This window comes from Silurus aristotelis, assembly GCF_946808225.1.
Source record: "Silurus aristotelis genome assembly, chromosome: 1".
Lineage (NCBI taxonomy): Eukaryota > Metazoa > Chordata > Actinopteri > Siluriformes > Siluridae > Silurus > Silurus aristotelis.
The window spans coordinates 41684019-41708194 of NC_139574.1; the positions used below are offsets into that span (position 1 = coordinate 41684019).

Below are 24176 nucleotides of genomic sequence, written 5' to 3' on the forward strand. Positions count from 1 at the left end.
TTTTATACTTCTCACACACACACACACACACACACACACACACACACAGCTCTGCTCGGTGTCTTCCTCCTTTTTCTCCTCATCACCAGTCACTAAAACAGAGCACACTGATTAGTCCCATCAGCCACAGATCTGCTTCTCACCGCTCGTTTCCCCCCGGCTCCACCCTCCATTCACCAACCGCCGCTCGTGCACGCACCCGCTGCTCCATCCAGCAGTAGTGTTCAGGTGTTGTGAGGTGAATCCAGTGTTAACCCTGTCAGAATAACTGCTGAAAGATCATCCACTTTCTTGTGCCAATCCATGTGATTAATTATAAAGTACAGATGTTTAAGTGAATCAGGTTCTGCCCCACATTAACTGTCAGCTATATTGCTTTTAGAGCTCAAAATGAACAAAGCACTAAAGCTGCAAGAAAATACCTCAACTTCAGTTTCTGTCAAATTCCTTTTCTTTAAGGACATCAAACATCACTGACTTTACTAAAGTGGATTTCAAGAAAAAAAATACCATCATTGAATGCTCTCTGTGATGAAGAGACATTAGACATGATTGAAATTCAAAATCTTTATTTATTTAAATAAAATAAAAAAATGAAGATGGTGAAACAACATGCACACTAAAGTACATGAAACGTTCGTATTTCACCATCTTCCTCTATTCCTGAATCATTTTCCATCTCTTCAAGTTTCTTCAACAGATCCTCGAAGCTGTCGACATCAAAGGCTGGTACAGAATCCAGGATCTCTGTGCTGTTGTGGGGGTCTTCAGTATGATTCATGGCTTCAGACTGGTTAAAAAAGTCACAATCCTCATTTAAAATGGAAAAGATGTCGTTGTTGAGCAAAGTGATTTCCTCCTCGTCCTCGAGCTGAACCTCACTGCTTGTACACTCAGACCCATAGCAGGTGCTGTAAACAGAAGTGCACAATTTTAGCTGCATATTAAAGTAAATGAGTGGCGATTATGGCGATTATTTAAGATGCAGAGTAAAACTTCATTTGCATGTCATTCTTCTGAAACTGTTCCAATGCAGTTTACTAACTCACTTGGTCTGGCAGAAAGTCGACTCAGAAACAGAAGGGAAAAGAGGAGGATCAAAGCAGAAGTCTTTAGGAGACAGCAGTTCTTGGTGGCTAAGGCCGGGGAACTGATCACTAACTTCAGGCACGAGGTCATGGACTGGTACTTCTTCTGGCATGTTCATGACTATATGGTGGTTTGGTTGATGATCAGGTCTCCTCTGTGAGTCACTACTCTGCACACTGCCTTTTCTCCTTCCCTTCTTTGGAAGCGGTTTATAAACCCAATCTACATGATAGAAAAGAAGAATTTAAAGAGTAAGAAGCAACATAAAAACAATAAAAGTGTCAGAATTGATGTGTTTGTTTTGTTATTTTGCCATTTGTCTATAAAGAAAGTTCACCTACCAGGAAACAACTGTTCGTGTTCCTGTTTAAGCCTCCATGATTCAGTGTAGTAGGGTTTCTTCTGTTCTTCACTCAGTTTGTTCCACTGGATCCCAAGCTGCATGCTGATCTCTGCAGAGCTGCTATTTGGATTGGCCTTGGAAAAGATGGGCCGCTGTTTCCTCGCCCAAACCATGTAGGCATTCATTGGCCTTCTGATGTTGCCTTTTTTATCTCTGCACTTGGCAACGTTAAATTTATCTACAAAATAAAAGCTGTTACCCGTCTTATTATCTGTCATTATTTCTCCTTTCTTCTGAAAGTCGCTCTTTCTGGCTGAAAAATCCTTTTTGGTGTCTTGGAGAGCGGATTGTTCAAAACATTGACGCTTATCACTAAAAACAATTAAAAACATTTCAGCTGTTTGTTTGCGCTTCATTGCTGTGATCAGTAAATGTTTGTGTTAAACAACAGCACAACAAAGTTGTCATGACAATAAAAGCGAGTCCAGGGCGCTATCAGAGATACCGACGTCACAAAAGAGGCGGGGCTTCAATGATTCAAATGCAGACACGGAAGCTGAAAACGGGTGGTGTAAAGACAAGCGAAGTGGTGTGTGATTGTAAACCCTACACGAGTTCCTATAGCGCTCCTCTGTTTAGACACAGTAGGGTATTAAAATATTTAGAATTATATTATTTATTAGAAAACACATGTTTGCAGTTTGGAATGTGATTTTGATAAAAAATTATGGGGTTTAATTTGAGGTGTAATTAGTTTGTACTGCATATGGGGACCTGTTGTTTTTATACTTAACGTGACCATTAGGGGGAGTAGAAGTGCATTGAAAATAGAGAATGAGAGAACACGTGATTAGCGCGTGTCAGATGTGTGTTATGAGCTATTAGAAAAGAAATCATTCATTCATGCTACCTGACCTCGCTTCCTTCTGTTTCCTGACAACACTGCACTTTTAACAAACACTTTATTAAATTTCCCTTAGATTATTCATTATACTTACCTTCTCTGAACACAAACAGATGTTTTACTTAAACACATGGTAGTATTTATAGTCTCTGTTTATCTTTTAATTGTAATCATCTACTTATTAAGATGTTTGTAAGTAAGAAATTATCATAAGAATAAAATAATCTGGTAAATTAATCACAAGGTAAATTAACTGTAATACATATTTTTTATTGAATACAATCAAGTCCAAAAATGTATTTAAAAAAGAAAAAACATTAATGAAAGATTTGATTGATTTTGATCTGCTGCCAGTCTTTTTACAAGCACTTAGTGTTTTCTCAACTGGTTCACGACTACACCATAATATGTATGGGATTTTTATATCGGTATTAAAATAAGAAACTAAACTCCTATAAAATTATCTCAGCAGTAATAAAATCAAGATTTGGTGATTTCTGTAAAAAGTTTGGTGTGGAATGGACGTCTCTGTTCACCTGTGTACAGCAGCACATGGGGAGGACAACAAATAATGACAAGAAACAAAAAAGTGACAAACTTTATTTAGATTTGACTTTTCCTTCATCACCCTTATAACTGACATGCCATCATTATACACACACAATGAATGTAACACTGATTTGAGGTGATCCATGAAAAAAAAAAAAACACTTTCTATTAGTCAGTTCTATAAATGTTAGTTTTAAGACTAACGAGGCATAAAAACAATTTAAATGTTTACACGTGAGATTCGTAACACCACTTCCACAAATACAAAGTGCCCTAGTGTAACATTTGATCAGTTCACAGCAAAAACAACTTCCTCCTTTCTGCTAAATCTTGATATTTAAATCCTTGTTTGGTCAATTATTCCCTGGTTCTCCTACAGCTGATGTTCTACTGTATACACAACACATCATCTACAGGAATCTTTGATATCCCCAGTCCTGAGGTGAGATACTGAACAGGAACGAGTGAGATGAGACTTAAAACTGTTGCTCAGAGAGATGAGTCCATAACATCTTCTCTTCATCTTCTTCCTCTTGATCTCATCTTTTTCCCTTTTCCTCCTGATCCCCTGGTGTTGGACAGAAATCCATCTGTAACCTATAACATAAAGCTGTTCAAACACTATGTGCTCTATATTCATCTTCATGTGAGGCTCATGACTGGTAGGAGACGAGCTGTTCGGAGGAGACTGAGTCCTCACAGGGGACGAGCTGCTTGAAGGAGGCCGAGTCCTCACAGGGGACGAGCTGCTTGGAGGAGACCGAGTCCTCACAGGGGACGAGCTGCTTGGAGGAGACGAGTCCTCACAGGGGACGAGCTGCTTGGCGGAGACCGAGTCCTCACAGGGGACGAGCTGCTTGGAGAAGACCGAGTCCTCACAGGGGACGAGCTGCTTGAAGGAGACTGATGCTGTATCCTGTCTCCGTCTTCTTGTGTCTGAAGAGACAAACACACAGTGAGATGCGTCTCGTGAAAGGAATCTATAATCAATATTACCTTCACCACCAGCTTGTGTGTTTAAACCTGAATAAATCCTCTATTAAACCATTAAAAACATTTTAACAAGTTATCACAATTTATATTTGAGTAAATATTTGAACACTTTGTCTTTTCCTAACACTGTTTATCAGTTCATTTCTGCTGAACTGAACCCATTTTTCTTTCCTCTCAGTTTAACAGCAGTTACTGAAGCACACAGAGGAACAACTCAGTCATACACTACACAGATTTTTAGTGAACTATAAGTAAAATTATGTACTAATGTAACTTATGATATCTTATTAAATATAGTTTTATTCATCTTTTAGTCAAAAAGTAGACGTTTCTAATAAAATAAACACAAAAGCAGCGCTAGCAAACCCGGCTAGCATGAGGCTAATGATGATGTCTCCTACACCATTAGCCGAAAGGTCCATTTCTGCTCACTGCAACATTTATGGAAATATTATCACTCTTTATTATCATTCTTTATTTATTTATTTTAGACAAATGTGTCCACTTTTTCCTGCAAGTCTGTTATCTTTATGCTAATGATCAGGAGTAAACACAAAATGAGGAACATAGCTTTTCCCCGCTTCACTCAGGTACCGATGGTCCTCATCACCTTTCCGCCTGTTTGGGGATTTTATGGGTGATTTGTTTCTCAATAATAATAATAATAATAATAATAATAATAATAATAATAATAATAAAAATAATAATAATAATTATAATAAATGATCAACTCTGTGTTTTAAAGAAAATAAAATCCATAAAGCTCAGAAACTCACCGTTCCAGGGGTCGTACAGTTCGCTTCATCCCGGCAGAGGGTCTTCATCCTCCACCTGGAACACGGCGTCTCTCGGAGCTACAGGAGGAAAATCCAAGTGATGCTGAGGAAAGAAAAGTCCAACCAAATAATATCAAATATATAATATAAAATATTTCATATAATAAAAATCAAAAGTGATCTTTCAGAGTTGAATCCCAGTGGAAACGCGACTGATCCGAAGCTGCTGCTTGTCAGCTGATACACACTGTGTGGTCAAAAGTATTTGGACACTTGTCTTTTCCAGCCAGATGTGGTTCATAAATTCACATAATTCACATGCACTTAAATGCACCATACAGCCAATTAACATGCAAACTGTGAAAACACTTCATAGAAACAGAATGTAGAATCACTGAAAGCATTTTAAATGAGATTTAAATTCCCGCTACAGAGGGAAGCAGGAGCTTTTCTGTAGCTATTATTGCTTATATGTTCATGGCACAGGACCAAATATCAGTTTATTTTATCTTTCTATAATGAGCTGGAATAAAACATAAATGCTGCGGTGCCAATGAAAGATTAAGGAGAAAAAGAGTCTCCAGGGACCATGATGATTTCTTGGCCTGGATAATGACTGGTTAATAAGCTGATTTAGATTCCTACAGCTGTGCTCCTGGATCTATGTGCTGAATTGGGTCCAGTACTACAGAGGGAAACACACCAGAACCATGCCATCCCCGTCCAAATACAGGTCCTCACCACTCTGGGGTTAATGACAACAGGTTGTTTTAGTGGGAAATGGCAGACATGGAAATACTTTATATAAATATTATATATAATCAACTTTTTCACAAAGACCTTCTTTAGATATAATATAATTCTATTAAATCTCATGCTATAGGTCTGGTATCTGCCCCTGAGTGCCATAATGCCTGTCATTTTGGATGTTATTATTAAGGTGGGTAGTCGATACATCAGGTTTCCCTTCACTGTGGCACACTGACCTTCTTCAGCACATGATTCCTTTATCCTGACACATAGCAGTGTAGGGAACAGACTACAGGCAGCTGCAGGACGTGATGACTGGCTTCCTGGTGACTTTAACAACATGTAGAAATTGTAAACATTGTCCTGATGTAGTCTATAATATGACAGGTGACAGAGGCTTCACCCCTCAGATGCTCCTCACCTCCTTAAATGCAGATGTGGAGCTCTGGATGTCTCAGCTGGCAGATTTCTATACCACCCGGAAAAAGTGTGTAAGATTATCAGGGTGTGTGGTGTTTTGCACAATGTGGCACTGAGGACCAGTTTCCCTCTCCCTCCTGACCTCCCTCCCCCTCAGCATTATGACCCCGAGCCACAGCCCCCTGCCCCACAAGAGGAATATAAACTTAATGGAAGAATCCATGAGGAGGTCATACGGCGTTTGTAAGAAAGACAAAAATCATGGTTGTTAATAGTGTTTATTGTGACTCTTTGTAGTAAAAGATTAAAATCAAAATTAAAAAAAAGATTAAAAAAAGATTTGACAAAACAGAAATAAAAAATTATCGAAAGACAAGACAATCTACTAGATACAATAGCTTTACACTCAGCTTTATACTATTGACTATAAGTGTAAAACTATCATAAATAGCAATAAGAGAAACAGAAAGAGGAAAAAGGCATGTTCAGACGCTCTGTTTCTCTTGTCGGCTTCTTCTTTTTCTATTTCTCCTTTTCTTTTGAAGGTTTTTTTGTCTCAGCTGAGCAACAATTTCCTCCCATCGCTCTCGGACCCTCATATAATGTTCTGTTTTATTCTCTGAAGTCTTCTTTTCTTCCTCACAGAGATTCTGGGTATCCTGGAGCCCCCTGTTGGTCTGAAGCTGTAAGTTGTTCCTCTCCTCTATGTCAAGTTTTGTTTTCTCTCTTTCGTCCTCTTGTTTTTCCTCAAAATCCAACGTGGGCTCAAACTGAGAAACACGTTCCTCCAGTCGCTCTTTGTCTCTGATTAAATGATCTCTCTCCTGCTCTGCACTATTTTTTACTTTCTCACAGTGATTCTGAGTATCCTGGAGCTCCATGGTGGTCTGTTCCAAAGTGACCTCAAGCTGAGCAACATGTTCCTCTAAATTATTTTGTTCTCTCGTCCAGCTCTCTCTCTCACAGTCTACAGTTTTCTCCAGTTCCTCATGGATTTTCAGGGAAGACTGGAGCTTCGTGGTGGTCTCTTCCAACGTGACCTCAAGCTGAGCAACATGTTCCTTCAGTTGTTCTTGCTCTATCATCCAGGTCTCTCTCTCACATTCTACAGTTTTCTCCAGTTCCTTATGGATTTTCAGGGAAGACTGGAGCTTCATGGTGGTCTGTTCCAACGTGACCTCAAGCTGAGCAACATGTTCCTCCAGTTGTTTTTGTTCTCTCCTCCAGCTCTCTCTCTCACATTCTACAGTTTGCTCCAGTTCCTCATGGATTTTCAGGGAAGACTGGAGCTCCATGGTGGTCTGTTCTAAAGTGACCTCGAGCTGAGCAACATGTTCCTCCACTTTCTCTTGTTCTCTGTTCCAGGTCTCTTTCTCACAGTCTACAGTTTTCTCCAGTTCCTTATTGATTTCCAGGGAAGACTGGAGCTCCATGGTGGTCTGTTCCAAAATAAACTCAAGCTGAGCAACACGTTCCTCCAGTTGTTGTTGTTCTCTCGTCCAGCTCTGGCTTCTCTCAGTTATGTCCTGTTCCTGCTGCTTTCGCTCAGAAGCCAAAGTAGCCTCCAACTTTTGCACCGTCTGTAGCAGAACGGCTTTCTTTTCTTTCTCTTCTGTTATCTTCTCTATCATTAGAAGAGAAAATGCATCCAAGTCTTCTACTACTTTCTCCATGAGTTCCAGCTTCTCCTTCATTTCAGCAATCTGCTTAGATTTCTTTGTTCTTCTGCTTTGAAAAAACTTTCTCAACCTTCTGAAGAGCTCCATGTTTATGCCTCTTTACTCACACGCAAGAACCTTGGAAATGAGAGAAACAAAGACGCGTTCCCAATTATAGACGTTGCCTTACTGTGACGTCACAGACGGAGGGCGGGGCATCTTCCTGCCTGTGACGTCACAGTAAGGTCGTAACCCGGTCTCTCTTAACCTGACACTATGCGCATGCGCACATTACAGAGGTAAGGAGCGGATAAAATATCATGTCTTCACAGCTTTTCTGTTGTTCCTGAGAGAAAAGCGATATTACAGTCATAAATAAGATAAAAACGGCTGTAAACTGTGTATAAAGCGAGTGAATCCGAGTTGAGAACCGGAAGTTGACCGGAGTGACTCTATGAATGTTGCAGAATCTTAAATGACCAGTAGGTGGCAGTGTGATGTGTATTAGAGCTCACTGTCACAGCAGGTAATTAGAAGTAGTGGAGCTCTAATTACGTCATTAATAGCGAGGACAAGACACACAGCAGTTTGGGATTCTTTTATTGACTTTATTGATTAATTGATTTGGAGTATGATTGTGTTTCTGATCAAAGTAAGTTCATGTGTATGGAGTAAAAACAACCTGTACATTTCTCACTTCCAGACAGTATTATGAGATGTTCATCTGCTGGAAGTTCATGTTTAATGCTGCATGTTTTATAGGATTTATGAGCTGGAAGAAATGTTTCTATATTGGTTTTGTTTTCAACAACTGGTGAATTTTTATCTTCTTTTTCCCCTCAACTATAAGGTTGAAACCACTTGTTTATTAAATGCATTATTCACTAAATAAACATCAATGAAAACTGGATGATTTGTTTTTATTGAATGTAAAAATATTAATTTGAGGATAATTGAACTTAATAAATCGAATAGTTTTGGATTAAATGAAGACTTTACTGAACTAAACAGCACTGAATTCTCCTTTAAATCAACTTAAGTTTACTGAACTAAATACTGTTACTTATATGAAAATAAACCCGGTTTCTTGAACCCTGTTCGGTTTCAGCCCCACTTTTGGGCCTCACAGCTGAAATTGACCTTCCTGACTTTCAATGGTAAAAGTTCCTGACAACAGTGTGCTACATACACAATTTACATCTCTTTTGAAACAACAAACTTTGGGCTTTACATCATCCAAAGATGCTGAAGTTCATTAGAAAAAAATGTGTACATGATAAAACATTATTTTTTAAATATATAAATACATGAATTCGGTCCTAAAACAATCCAGAATAGTGACGGGTTAAAAGTCACATGTGTAATGAGTTTATATTTCAACTTTGAAGAAAATACAATAAAAACGAGTTTCCTATAAACATTATTCTGAGACTGTGTGTAGTCCTTTTCTCCCTCCGTCTGTTTGAGGAAAAGCAGCCTGATAACCAAATGTACTGAGAATAATAACATTCACACAATAAGCATAAGACTGGTATTTGAACATTAGAAAAACAGTAGAAGAAGAAAGTAATGAAAATAAAAGTAGCACAATGCTTCCTTCAGTGCCTCTGTGAATGATGGAGCACATCTGGACCTTCCTTTTATCCTTCCATTCTACAAACAGCACATCCTCTTCTCTCAGCCAGTTTGTTGACGACTTCTGTAGAACAGTTTGTAGCCCGTCCCAACATCTTCTCATCAACAAGTGCCATGACAGATGGTCTACAGACTGGCTGGGTTGTAAAATCCTTATTCCACCTCTCTTCAGGTGTGTTGGGGGATACAACCAGTGAAGACTGGGATTTTCTGTCTCTCACTCTTACTGGTAGAGCTGAAACAGGTGCTGAGTTTGGAGACTGCTTGAACCTCTTTTCTGGTTGATGGCTGGTGTGTGGAACCCACTTCTCCTCAGAAGATTCAACTAAATGACTGTTGGAGCTGCTATCATGGGCCCTCAACTGCTCAGTTGTATGAATGAGATGATTATAACATAACATAGGGAATTGTTCATTTAGTTATAATTTTTTCTATAAAACTTCATTATAATGAAAGTAATATCTAATAATGTGTTAGTAATAATAATAATAATAATAATAATAATAATAATAATAATAATAATAATAATAAATCTGATAATAATGTTATTAACAGTGTAACAATAACTCAAAAATGTCGGTTCACTGGTTTCGGTTCAATTGAGTCTGAATCGAAAGATTCACTGGTAAATGACTCAATTACACAGTTCTAACAAAATCTGTAACATAAAACATTCTGTCTCCTTAAAAATATTTCTTTCAGCAGTCTCACTCAAGAAAAAGAAACTTTTGTTCAGCAGCTGGTCAGAAAGTTCCTTCTCTGTTCCTGGGTTAGTTTGAGGGGTTCACCTCACTCAGCTTCGTCTCTGTGGTTTGGCTCGTCATCTTACATCATCGTCTCATTGTAATGAACGGTGTTCCAGCATGAAAAAACCCCTGACCTGCATATATACAGACAATAATCAGTTCCCAAACATCTCAACATTCACTGTTTCTAGTTCAATAACAGAACAAATAGCATTTGTACAGTTCAGAGTCTGATTTGAGTATTGTTCAAGTTTTCATTGGATTCTAATATGTTTGATTGAGTTCTTGCATGCAGATGATAATAAATTTAATTCTAACTTCATGCAGGTTCTCAACATAAAGACTGGATTTTATATATAAAAAAAAAACCTTTTGACAAAATAAATTGTTTCAATGTTATTAAATCTGTACTCGGTATTTCTACATTATTTATTACATTAATTTTAATCATCTGATTTAATCAACAGTTTAAGTTTTAGACAGTTTAATATTATTAAGAAAAATATCTTGCTTTGTAAAAGATCAACATCACATATAACTAGAAAAACAAAACACCATTAATAATATTTGTACAGAATTAAGTAAAAAGAAAGTCCTGACAGGGCCACTAGAGGGCAGTGTGAGACTGACATCTGACAACCAACTGCAGTTATTATTATTATTATTATTATTATTATTAATATTATTATTATTATTATTATTATTATTATTATTATTATAGTTTTGGGGGGATTTATGAATGTTCCCTGCTTTGATCAGCAAGATCAGTCCAGTCCAGTTTTATTGTTTAAGCAAAACCAATTATTAGGAATTTAATCATTTTATCACTTTGGGTTTCATAAATGTGTAAATCTGCATATAATAATAATACAAATTATTCATTATAAAATCATAAATATGTTTAAATGTAGACCTTTATGTACTAAAGCCCCTCAGTGCAATAAAGTATTACATTCTAAAGTCCAGCAAACACGACATGGGAGTCAATTCCTTGTAGCATTTTCTTGAACTTGGTTTGCAGGAGAAAATCTGGTTTTGTTGAAATAACAGGTAAACAGATGATAACTGGATAAATAACTAATGAATAAATGCTTCATCCAGCTCATTAACATGCAAACTGATGATGAGTTCCATCACCTGCTGTATGAACCTGAACAGAATCCACATTGTATTTCTAGTTGGAGATGCTGAGATTCTCTTTTTATTGAAATCTTTTGATTTAAACAGCAGGATGAGTTACTAAAGCTGAGCTTTTTCTCTCATTGAGACGTGAATTCTGCAGAACTGCTACTGCAATTTGTACATGAGATGCGATAAAATCGTCCACCTACAGAAACTAGAGAAACCAAATGTGACTTCCTGTAACTCTGCATAACTTCCACAGAGGAGTCTCCCCCGTGTGGGTGGAGGAGGAACTGCTACAGTTTAGAGCCTGATTTGAGGTCAGAGCAAGTTGAGTTCTAACATGTAAATAGTACATTTAATAAATTTAGTACCATCTTCATGCAGGTTCTCAGCATAAATAGTGAATGAAACACATCTGACTAAAATAGACCGGTGTCCAAATACTTTTGACCACACAGTGTGAATCAGCTGAAAAGCCGCAGCTTCGGATCAGTCGCTTTTCAGGACTCTTGCTGCTGCATTCTGAACTAACTGAATCTTATTTATGCACTTACTCCAACACCCAGACAGTAAAGTGTTACAGTAGTCTAATCTAGATGTAACAAAAGCATGAACTACCGTACACACACACTGCACCCACTGAATTACAAAATATATATATATTTTTAACATAAATAAGCCGCACCTGTCTATAAGCCGCCGGTGCCTACACTAAAACTAAACAACTTAACACAGGCTTTAACAAAAAACAGTGCCTGTAACACGGCTTGTAACAAAACAGGAGCCTACCAGTAAAGTCATTGTTCCTCCTCCTGCGAACTGAAACCACTGAAGTCATCTCCTTCGGTGTCGGAGTTGAACAGCCTCAGAATTGCTTCATTCGATGTTCTCTCAGAATCGTTTCATTGTCGCTCTCGTCATGTTCATCTGAAGGCAAATTCCCCGCTGAGCTCGTGCTGCCCTCTTCAACACACAGTAGTCCAGCCTTTCCAAACCCGTTGATTATAGTGAATTTTTTGACCGTGCTCCACGCTGTCAGGATCCACTTGCAGACTTGTCCATAAGTTGCTCTTCGCATTCGGCCCGTTTTAGTGAAGGATTTCTCCCCCCTTGTCATCCAAACCTCCCACTGAATACTTTGTTATGCCCCCGGGAATCACAGCTGGAATGGAGTTTGTCCTCTTGATGGCTTCTTTCACAGAATCTGTTACGTGAACCCTCATGCTGTCCATAACGAGCGATGCCTTGTTCTTGTGAAAAAATCCTCCCGGTCTCTTGCCGTAACACTGCGTCAGCCGTTCTTTCATTAGGCTTTCCGTTATCCATCCTTTCTTGTTTACTTTGACAGCGATTTCTATCAGGAGTTTTTCTTTTGGCATCGTAATCCGTTTAAAGATGACCATCGGTGAAAGTTTTTCTCCCGACGCCGTACAGCTCAGTACGCAGGTAAAGTGCGTTTTTTCGTGGCCAGTTGTTTTTAGCACGATGAATGATTCACCTTTTCTGTTGAACGGCAGATCAAATGTCAGCGGAACCTCATCCATATTAATTATGTCGTGTGGGCTGATGGAATGCTCCGCTATCTTTACATGAGTGAATTTGCAAAGGTTTGAAACGTTTTCCTCGTAGTCTGGAGGAAGCTGCTGACACGGAGTCGTCCGTGACCTTATGGACAGGTCTTTACATCTCATAAATCTAAAACACCACGATGGTCTACCTCCAAAATCCTCAAGCTTCATTGAGGTGGCGATAGTTTTCGCTTTCAGTCGGATCTGCACAGTTGAAACACCTCGGCCGTCCGCTCTCTGTGCGTTGACCCAGACTTCGAACTCATTTTCTGGTTCGGGATTTTATTGTCTTTTTGCACCGATTCAGATCCTCATGCTGCTGTTTCCAACGTCTTATCATCGACTCATTAAGTCCAAGCTCCCGTGCAGCAGCTCTGTTTCCTGGGAAAAAAAGTAGCGGCTTATAGTCCGAAAAATACGGTACTAAATATAGTTATTGTTGTGTGTGTGTGTGTGTGTGTGTGTGTGTGTGTTCTTGTAGATCTGGACGTCACTCACAGATGCTGAAGAAGCTTTCACTGAATATTAAACTGGTTTCTCCTCCACAGCTGGAACTTGAGCTGGATGTGGGTGGACTCTGGATGTGGTGGTTCCTCTCAGTCTCGCGCTTCTTACGAGATTAAAGTGTTGATGAAGCTGTAACACAACAGAGACACTGCTCTTACACACCGCTGTTAGTCTTTATGCCGACACCAGCAAAATTACCCCTTGATGCTGACTGAAATCCCCTCATATGACCAAACCCACACTTTATATTAATAGATTTCACTTTATGGCCGTTAAAAAAAAGTTTGCCGTCCATAACTTTTTGTCTCCGTCTTGTAACCGACAACCTTCAGGAGAGACGTCATGTCCACACACAATTCATATGTAACAGATCTAATACAGGACTTTAGTAATAAAAAGGTTTGGACCCCCTGGTCTAAAGAGTCTACTATATTCTACTACTACTTACACACTCAGCAGCTACCTGATGTTCAATAGTAGAAAAATGTTTAATAGAGCGACTGTACGACTGCTGGAACAGTGAGTTTCCAAACTTTATGGGTTTTTATTCTCTTTGAAACACTGAGTTTATTATTTATTATTAGAGCTGCAACAACTAATCGAATCGATAATAATCGATGATGAAATTGGTTGTGAGCGAATGCTGTTATCCTCATCATGTGAAAATGGTGTAGTTTAATGAAGTGTTATTGTGTAAACTGTTTGTTTGTAACTTCGGGAGTCGCACTGGATCTGTTCTGTCGTGACTCGCGAGCATCAGGTTGCGCAATCGACTCGATCACATCATCATGATGATTTCATTAAAACGGTGCGAACAAACACTAAATCTAAAAGCAGTAAATAACAGCATTTGTACACTGATGCATATTTTTCCTTTTTTTTTCATTAAGTCTGTTAACTTGCTGCGTTTCTCCGCTTCATTCTCTTTTTATAGCATTTGTCTACAACAGTAACTTATCTGTTTTAAAAAGTGATTTACTGCGGCTTTACTACGTTCAAATGCTTGTTTTCAATTTTTATATTTAATGTATGCATATCATTCATTATTATACAACATTGTATTTATTATATATTCTAGATGTTTATATTTTCACAACTAAAAAAAATTACTGTAGTTTTTTTAAACAAAAATTATTTAAAAAAAATTTATAATATTTTATATAGATTTTTTTAAGTATGTTTGCCAACTTGCCATCTGTAAAATACAATACAAATGTTGATTTACACAAATTGCTTCATCTTTCATACTTAAATGATTTTGTATGATTAATGATATACAGTTATAATAAACAAAACATCTAATTATAAATTTGTTTTTTATTCAATTAATTGGGGGAAAAAATCATTAGATTAATTGATTACCAAAATAGCTAGTTGCCAAGTGTTTTCTCCTGTAACAGCCCTTTATGCAGAGCCATTCACATCGTGTCCAAAATGAAGGCATACGGCAAGATTTATTACTTGCTCAGCAAATTTCTGCACTGGGATACAGTAAGTAGCTGATTCTCATCACAACTGTCACCAGAATAATCATTAAATATCGCTTTTCAACTGGAATTTTCAAGTGTTTTACTGCAATCTTAATCTACTTTTAATGTCCAATGTCCATGTGATCTATGGAGCAAATTCATTATAAATCCATGTTGAATTTAATCAATAAGTATTTCATTTTTTTCTTAAAAAATTCAAGCAAAAAGTGTTACAGGACATCGCTATTGTAGTCCTTTTTTTATTAGTGTGAGTAAACACTGATAATGAGCAGCAAAAAAACTGCACTTAACTCCAGCGTTAATGTCGCTGTTTATGACAAAATGATCAGATCAGTGCAATAAACATGCAGTCAAAACAATCTGTGTTTCATAATATACTAATAAAGGAAGTGATATAGAACCATGTGACACTGTGCTCAATACTGAATAAACAAACTAAATCTGTGCCTCAAATTACATACTCATGTACTATTCTAGAGCAGTATTTACCCCTGCTACTGTCTGATACATAAACCCTTTAGTAACGTGTGGTCTTTTGCATGTGTTTTAAAATCTTGGAGTCGTTTGGAGGTCATTTTCTAGGACTCCTCCTCACATAAGAGTAATAAATGGAGGTTATAAAAAGAGCAGAATGCACAGTTAGAGCTCTACCTCAGTATTTCAATCATCTGCACTTGTGATTGGTTGTGAACTTTCAGTTATGATCATATTATTGTAAACATTGTTTCATTGATCTGGTTTTTAAAGAAATGATGTATTTTTCTGCCAGGAGCCTCCAGGAAACATCTGCAGCACCATCACCAGCACACTGAAGGCTCTTCTGAAAGACAAAAGTCTGACTTTCCAGAAGAGCAGTTGGTATGGTGATGATCTCTGTCCTGCTGCCTGGGACTACGTCTTCAGCCTGGACCTTCTGTGTGCACAACTGGGCTGGATTTGGACCGACTCCCATGTTATTCGGTACTGAATGTGAAACTGCTTCAACGTGTTTAATTCTCATCTTTCTAGTTTATTAAACATTAGATAAATTGCAAACTGGCAAATGTGAGACTCATATGAGACAGTGTGTGTCCCAAATACTGCAAATTTGCCATTCTTGTTGCATAAAATTACAATTTGATATGTTCAATTTTTTATTCATCAGAAAAAGTGTGTGGCTCATTTTGAATACGTGGCTGAAACAAACACAAACAGAGGAAACGAAGTACAGAAACGTCTCTGTAGCAGCAATATTCAGGCTACTTGGTAAGTTTCCTGTAAATCCTGTTTTAGAGCATTATCTCACATTATTTCTGGATTCTTCTGTTTTTCACTCATGTTCTTTATCTCAAACAGGGCGACTTGGCCAAAATGGCCTTAAGGAGAACGTGGCAGCATCAGTGGAGGATCTAACAAAAAGCATCACTGAGTTCAGGGGACAAAAAGGTATCACTAAAGGATCAATTAAACACGTCCTTAATCAATCTTTATCTTTATTCTCTGATTTTTAGTTCTCTATCAACAGGAAAGTGTTCCAGCAAGTCCTAATTTTATGATGGATTTTGTGTGCAGATTTGCCGTGGGAGGTGCAGCTCGCAGTGGTTTATGCCACTCATGATCTGGCACCCAGCAGCCCCAAAGTCGCTCTGAACGCTTTAGAATCGTGGAAGAAAGACCTCACAAAGCCTGTTCCTCCAGCCGTCCCCAAGTGCCTGAAGCAGATCAGATTTCTTTCTTCTCACCTAAAGACCCAAAAAATTATTACAATAAATAATGTTTAATAGATATAATTGTTTTTTTATGTTTTTGTACATAAATAAATAAAACACATAATAGATCTGCAGTGTTATTGATTGTCTCTTTACAGTTTCGGGTCGTGCGTTTCACACCCAATCATCTGCCTTCAGTCCCAATCATCCTCTTAATAACATCAACATGATGCCACAGCTGTAGACACCATCATTATTATACAGCATATAATACATGCAGTATAACAGAGCGCATACAGATTCTTGTACATTTTCCCTGCATTACAGTTTTCCTGGTGTTTTGAAATTAAGTCAAATTGTGTGTTTTTGTACAGATTCTACAAAGAAAATGCAAAAGTATAAATGACTCATGAAAAAGCTTAACTGTTGTGATCTGTTTGGGTTGACCTTTATATAATGTCCTTTATACTGAAAAAACCTTTCAAAATGAGCGTGTTAATAAACACGTTAACCCAAATTCATTTTAACAGCACTAATATTATTAATGCACAATTAATGCAGCACACATTTCTTCATTTTTATTAAAAATTAAAAACCTTTAACGCAACACATTTATTCACAACGTCCTTTCCTTTACTCAGATATTGTTATATTTTTATCATGCCTGAACAAACACTTAAATCTTGGAGAGGTTTTCCATACAAACTACGATGCCCTTGGGGTCTTTTCTGATCAGGGAAGAATCACACAGCACACAGAATGACGCATATGTTCTTATTCAGTTTAATGCAGATAACAGACAAGTATATATTCACACTGGAAAAAACCTGGCCTAAAACTGTTCCTGATTGGGTAAGAAGACATAGTAACCAGAGATATGTGAGCCCTCACAAAGACATTCCGTGTACCTTACATACCCACATCGTAAAGATCCTATAGACACTGAACAGACAACATAAGAATGTGTTTAGAGAACCAGTGTGAGGTTCTCAACCATCTTAATACTAACAGGTATGAAAAAATGTAAAGATCTCAGGTGAAAATGTTTTTTTTCATCACTAAAGATTTGTTTTATTGATGCGTTAAGTCTCAAATCAAGGACCAGAATCCGCCAATTAAAACGATCCGTAAGGAAACAGCAAAAGTTCCGATTGGTGTCATGATAATTCACGTACAGGGGAAGCTTGTATTGTGAGTAACATGATTTATAAATACTTTTCAGGAGGAGCAAAAACTTTTTTTTATTTAATGCATTACGAGCAATAACTTGCATTGTGAACATCGAGCATTGCGCTAACAACATGCAAACGGCTCGCGCTCAACTACTCAGCTTTCCTTTTCCCAAAAGTCTTGGGGATCATCAAGATGCCTTCACGGTCATTTTGCTTAGCAATCTCTGAAATGAAAATAAGTCTCGGTTCAAAAGAAGTTCAAGCTCCTCCCTCCTGGACGCATCATCAAAAAGAAACAGGATCAGTCGGGTATTAGCTAAACACAATGCTAACACCCAGGTAACGTGTCAGCATCAAAACACCCAAGAAAAACAACAAAGTGCCAATTGCACAGAACAGTCCAACAAAACCTGCAATCATACACATATACATCGTGAAGCCGAGGGCCTACCTGTCCTGGGACTGCTCCTCATACATCCTCTCCTTGCCCTCTTTAAAGAGACGGATTGCCCTTTTCGATTTCTTCATCAGGCTGTCGATGTAGACTTTAAAGTAGTCGTTCTCGCTGAGCTGAGCGAGTTTCTGGTTCTCCTCGTATTTGCACAGGATCATCCTCAGGTGCTGGTACGTGTCCTGCAGAATGTCAAGGATGTAAGGGGTGCTGTTCTTCAGCTGGAGCCTGGGATTCTGGCACAGCCTCACCTAGAAGAAAAGCACAATGGGACTTGCTATATATTTGCATCCCATCCATGTCTACTGTGGGTCCATCCGACAGTGACAAAAGCTGTACTAGAAAATACTACTAGACCAAACCAAAGTACATTGGGGTCATTATTTTTTTTAATTTATATTAACCACCAATCAACCAGACTGTTCTATTTTAACTCTTGATATTCAGGTTTGAAGCTCTTTTCTGGCTTCTATTTCTTGTCAAATCATCATTGTCCTCATTCTGCAGGATGTCCCAAATGTTTCCATACTTTAAGGAAATAAACACTATGTAGCAAAACAAAATGTATTTCTTTAAGAAATAAAAACAGGGGTCGGCTTGCAGTTCGGAGACTCGCTCGCTGAGGTTCCTATTAACGTCTATTGCACAATGAGACGGTGTGGTTTTTTTTGTTGTTGGTTTTTTCCCCAATTGTCTCTTTCTCATGGTGGAGTTGTGAACACTGACCTTAACAGGCATGTGAGGCTGCAGTTCTTTGGATGTTGTTGTGGGGTCTTTTGTGACCTCTTGGATGAGTTTTTGCTATTTGTGAATAATTTCTCTCACTAATCGAAAAAAGCCCCACACTGAGGCAGAGACATTAATGCCCCCTGCCTGCAAAGCCGCTGTCAACAAGATGCTCGGCCCTGACGCAGTTAAAGAAATAGCTAAAGTTCCTCTCAGATTACACAATTACCAGACATATTGATGAAACTGAAAACAGAGAGACACTGAGAGCTGCTGAGCGAAAGCTTTGTAAGTGTGTGTTGAGTACATGTGTATTATCTAGCAAATCTAAGTTCCTTACCATCTCTCTCTCTCTCTCTCTCTCTCTCTCTCTCTCTCTCTCTCTCTCTCTCTCTCTCTCTCTCTCTCTCTCTCTCTCTCTCTCTCTCTCTCTCTCTCTCTCTCTCTCTCTCTCTCTCTCTCTCTCTCTCAGGATACCCAGAAGGACAAATGAAATGGGAGATGCTCCCAGAATAAACAGAATTGATGTTGATGCCATCAGGCACAATAATATTATTGGACCTCCGCAGAATCCAAACCAAAATAAGTTTCTCTTTAAAGCAGATGCTGTTACAGAACCACTGTGAACGAGTGTGTGAGCAAGTGTGTGAACGAGTGTGTGAGCAAGTGTGTGAGCGAGTGTGTGAATGAGTGTGTGAACAAGTGTGTGAATGAACATGTTAGAGATCACACAGTATGTGCCTTATCTTCCTTTGTAGTTATTGTTGTTCCTGTCAGGATCATTCGGAACGGACTTTAGAGTCCAGATACATGTACTGTAAGTATCTCCTCAAAAGCACATGCTGTTACAGAACCTCACTGTGAACGAGTGTGTGAACGAGTGATTTAGATCTCATTCAGCTAATGAACATGTAATCGTGTATCATTTCATCACGTGTGAATTTGTACGTTTGATTCTTTCGTGTGAAATGCTGCTTTTGTCTAAGTTACAGATGTTACATGTTTGTTTCACATGAAAATACAGTGAGCTGATATGTGAATAATGATGTGGCTGCATTCTGAACACTTGGTGCTTCTTGTTCCTGCTGTTAAAATGTGTGACGTATTTCTTGTTGTTTTTTAGATTCTTTATATGAGGTGTATGGTTCAACCACCTCCAAACCTTCACCATCGCCTAAAGATGAAATGATGCAAAATAATTTCTCACATTTTTTAAATCAGATTTTAAAACAACAACAACAATAAACATAAACCCTGTGTCTCTGTTTGTATTACTCCCCATTCTACTGGACCCACTGCATGGAGTTTACTGGGTGGCACCTGGAACTTCAGATCCCGGAAGATGCACAGGCTAAAACTCAGACACACAGACACACACACACACGCACACGCACACACACACGTACGCACAGAAACCCTCACCACCACCTATAGCTCAAACCACATAAAGAAAATATTCTCCTAAAATGTTTAATCAGATTTAATAATAATAACAAAAATACAAATAAACCCTGTGCCTCTTTCGCTAATATATACATTATTTTGAAATATTATTTGTACCTTTTGTGTGTTTGCATCTATTATATTTTATTATTTGACATTTTTGTAGATTTTCCGGTAATTTAAATTAAATGTTTTATTGTTCATATAACAGTGACTTGTGAATTATTCTGTTTACCCGCAGCATCTTCTGTGTTGCCTGTCCAGAGTAAAAAACAACCCTATGTATTCACAATTTACGTTTCAGTGACACGTCAAATAATGTCACAGTTAAAGTATGTTTGAACCAATGATATTTGCATGGGAGGATCATGGGAATATCTTATGGGTTCAAACAAAGACAACTACAGCCATTTGTTGGTCAAAATACCACCATAAAGGATGCTTACCACAGTGAGACTAAACCATTATTTACTCATGTATGAATCCTAATTACACCAACAATCAGGGACTTCAAAAGCGGAAAATGTCAGAGCCTGCAACGTGACCATCAGACTCAATTTGTCATTACAACCGTGATGAAAAAAATACAAAGCCAACTCTGTGCCATGAGGTGGGTTCACATGCAACTTGGACCTCGTGGCGTAACGGTAGCGCGTCTGACTCCAAATCAGAAGGTTGCGTGTTCAAATCACGTCGTGGTTGCAGGGCTCTTGCTTTTTGGCCTCTTTTAGCAGCTGCTCGATCTGTGATTGTCTAATGTGGAGACTGAATTTGTCCAAAGTGGAGTCTGTCTCATCAAATTAACGTTAGTACATTATGATGATGATTATGATCAGTGTCTTTACATTGATCAGGGGTATTAAACTCAGATATATAAATGTTTTATGATTTACACATTTTTTTCTAAGGAACTTCAGCATCTTTGGATGATGTAAAGCCCAAAGTGTGTTGTTTCAAAAGAGATGTAAATTGTGTATGTAGCACACTGTTGTCAGGAACTTTTACCATTGAAAGTCAGGAAGGTCATTTTCAGCTGTGAGGCCCAAAAGTGGGGCTGAAACCGAACAGGGTTCAAGAAACCGGGTTTATTTTCATATAAGTAACAGTATTTAGTTCAGTAAACTTAAGTTCATTTAAAGGAGAATTCAGCGCTGTTTATTTCAGTAAAGTCTTCATTTAATCCAAAACTATTCGATTCATTAAGTTCAATTATTCTCAAATTTATATTTTTACATTCAATAAAAACAAATCATCCAGTTTTCATTGATGTTTATTTAGTGAATAATGCATTTAATAAACAAGTGGTTTCACTCAGAATGACATTTCATTTTTTAAGTTTTTTTTTATAAAACTCATCTGAAGCATATAGATAAAAATGCACAGTTGGTTAAAAGAAAATATTTAAAAGTAAAACATTTCTTCCAGCTCATAAATCCTATAAAACATGCAGCAATAAACATGAACTTCCAGCAGATGAACATCTCATAATACTGTCTGGAAGTGAGAAATGTACAGGTTGTTTTTACTCCATACACATGAACTTACTTTGATCAGAAACACAATCATACTCCAAATCAATTAATCAATAAAGTCAATAAAAGAATCCCAAACTGCTGTGTGTCTTGTCCTCGCTATTAATGACGTCATTAGAGCTCCACTACTTCTAATTACCTGCTGTGACAGTGAGCTCTAATACACATCACACTGCCACCTACTGGTCATTTATGATTCTGCAACATTCATAGAGTCACTTCGGTCAACTTCCGGTTCTCAACTCGGATTCACTCGCTTTATACACAGTTTACAGCCGTTTTTATCTTATTTATGACTGTAATATCGCTCTTCTCTCAGGAACAACAGAAAAGCTGTGAAGACATGATATTTTATCCGCTCTTTACCTCTGTAATGTGCGCATGCGCATAGTCCGGTTAAGAGAGACCGGGTTACGTCACAGACGGAGGGCGGGGCATCTCCCTGTGACGTCACAGTAAGGCAACGTCTATAATTGGTAACGCGTCTCTGTTTCTCTCATTTCCGAGGTTTTTGCTTGTGAGTAAAGAGGCATAAACATGGAGCTCTTCAGAAGGTTGAGAAAGTTTTTTCAAACCAGAAGAACAAAGAAAACTAAGCAGATTGCTGAAATGAAGGAGAAGCTGGAACACATGGAGAAAGTAGAGAAAGACTTGGATGCATTTTGTAATCTAATGATAGAGAAGATAACAGAAGAGAAAGAAGAGAAAGCCATTCTGCTACAGACGGTGCAAAAGCTGGAGGCTACTTTGGCTTCTGAGCGAAAGCAGCAGGAACAGAATATAACTGAGAGAAGCCAGAGCTGGACGAGAGAACAAAAACAACTGGAGGAACGTGTTGCTCAGCTTGAGTTTATTTTGGATCAGACCACCATGGAGCTCCAGTCTTCCCTGGAAATCAATGAGGAACTGGAGAAAACTGTAGAATGTGAGAGAGAGACCTGGAACAGAGAACAAGAGAAAGTGGAGGAACATGTTGCTCAGCTCGAGGTCACTTTGAAACAGACGACCAAGAAGCTCCAATTTTCCCTGGAAATCCATGAGGAACTGGAGAAAACTTTAGAATGTGAGAGAGAGAGCTGGACGAGAGAACAAAAGAAAGTGGAGGAACATGTTGCTCAGCTTGAGGTCACTTTGGAACAGACCACCATGGAGCTTCAGTCTTCCCTGGAAATCAATAAGGAACTGGAGAAAACTGTAGAATGTGAGAGAGAGAGCTGGACGAGAGAACAAAAGAAAGTGAAGGAACATGTTGCTCAGCTTGAGGTCACTTTGGAACAGACCACCACGAAGCTCCAGTCTTCCCTGAAAATGCATGAGGAACTGGAGAAAACTGTAGAATGTGAGAGAGAGAGCTGGACGAGAGAACAAAAACGACTGGAGGAACATGTTGCTCAGCTTGAGGTCACTTTGGAACAGACCACCATGGAGCTCCAGGATACTCAGAATCACTGTGAGAAAGTGAAAAATAGTGCAGAGCAGGAGAGAGATCATTTGATCAGAGAGAAAGAGCGACTGGAGGAACGTGTTGCTCAGTTTGAGCCCACGTTGGATTTTAAAGAAAAACAAGAGGACGAAAGAGAGAAAACTAAACTTGACATAGAGGAGAGGAACAACTTACAGCTTGAGACCAACAGGGGGCTCCAGGATACCCAGAATCTCTGTGAGGAAGAAAAGAAGACTTCAGAGAATAAAACAGAACATTATATGAGAGTCCGAGAGCGATGGGAGGAAAATGTTGCTCAGCTGAGACAAGAAAACATTCAAAAGCAAACGAGAAATAGAAAAAGAAGAAGACGACAAGAGAAACAGAGAGTCTGAACATGCCTTTTTCCTCTTTCTGTTTCTCCTATGGCTATTTATGATAGTTTTACACTTATAGTCAATAGTATAAAGCTGAGTGTAAAGCTATTGTATCCTGTAAATCGTCTCGGCTTTTGATCATTTTTTATTTCTGTCTAGTCAAATCTTTTTTTTATCTTTTTTTTTTAATCTTGATTGTAATCTTTTACTACAACGAGTCTCAATAAAAACTATTAACAACCATGATTTTTGTCTTCCTTACAAACGCCGTATGACCTCCTCATGGATTCTTCCACTTAGTTTATATCTCTCTTGTGGGGCAGGGGGCTGTGGCTCGGGGTCATAATGCTGAGGGGGAGGGAGGTCAGGAGGAAGAGGGAAACTGGTCCTCAGTGCCACATTGTGCAAAACACCACACACCCTGATAATCTTACACACTTTTTCCGGGTGGTATAGAAATCTTCCAGCTGAGACATCCAGAGCTCCACATCTGCATTTCAGGAGGTGAGGAGCATCTGAGGGGTGAAGCCTCTGTCACCTGTCATATTATAGACTACATCAGGACAATGTTTACAATTTCTACATGTTGTTAAAGTCACCAAGAAGCCAGTCATCACGTCCTGCAGCTGCCTGTAGTCTGTTCCCTACACTGCTATGTGTCAGGATAAAGGAATCATGTGCTGAAGCAGGTCAGTGTGCCACAGTGAAGGGAAACCTGATGTATCGACTACCCACCTTAATAATAACATCCAAAATGACAGGCATTATGACACTCAGGGGCAGATACCAGACCTATAGCATGAGATTTAAT

General features: G+C 38.5%; 2 protein-coding genes across 2 annotated transcripts in view; one reads left to right on the forward strand and one right to left on the reverse strand.

Moving 5' to 3' along the window:
- The window catches only part of LOC310724557 (eukaryotic translation initiation factor 4 gamma 3-like), a 278886-nt gene that overhangs the window by 1190 nt on the left and 253520 nt on the right, over positions 1-24176 (reverse strand). The window lies entirely within an intron of this gene.
- LOC310731660 (little elongation complex subunit 1-like) lies at positions 14453-16313 on the forward strand (the record flags this gene model as incomplete). The annotated part of the gene is made up of 5 exons (XM_083551418.1): positions 14453-14554; positions 15323-15513; positions 15698-15798; positions 15889-15978; positions 16105-16313. The coding sequence occupies exons 1-5, from the start codon at positions 14498-14500 to the stop codon at positions 16311-16313; spliced, it is 648 nt and encodes a 215-aa protein (XP_083407544.1). The 5' UTR covers positions 14453-14497.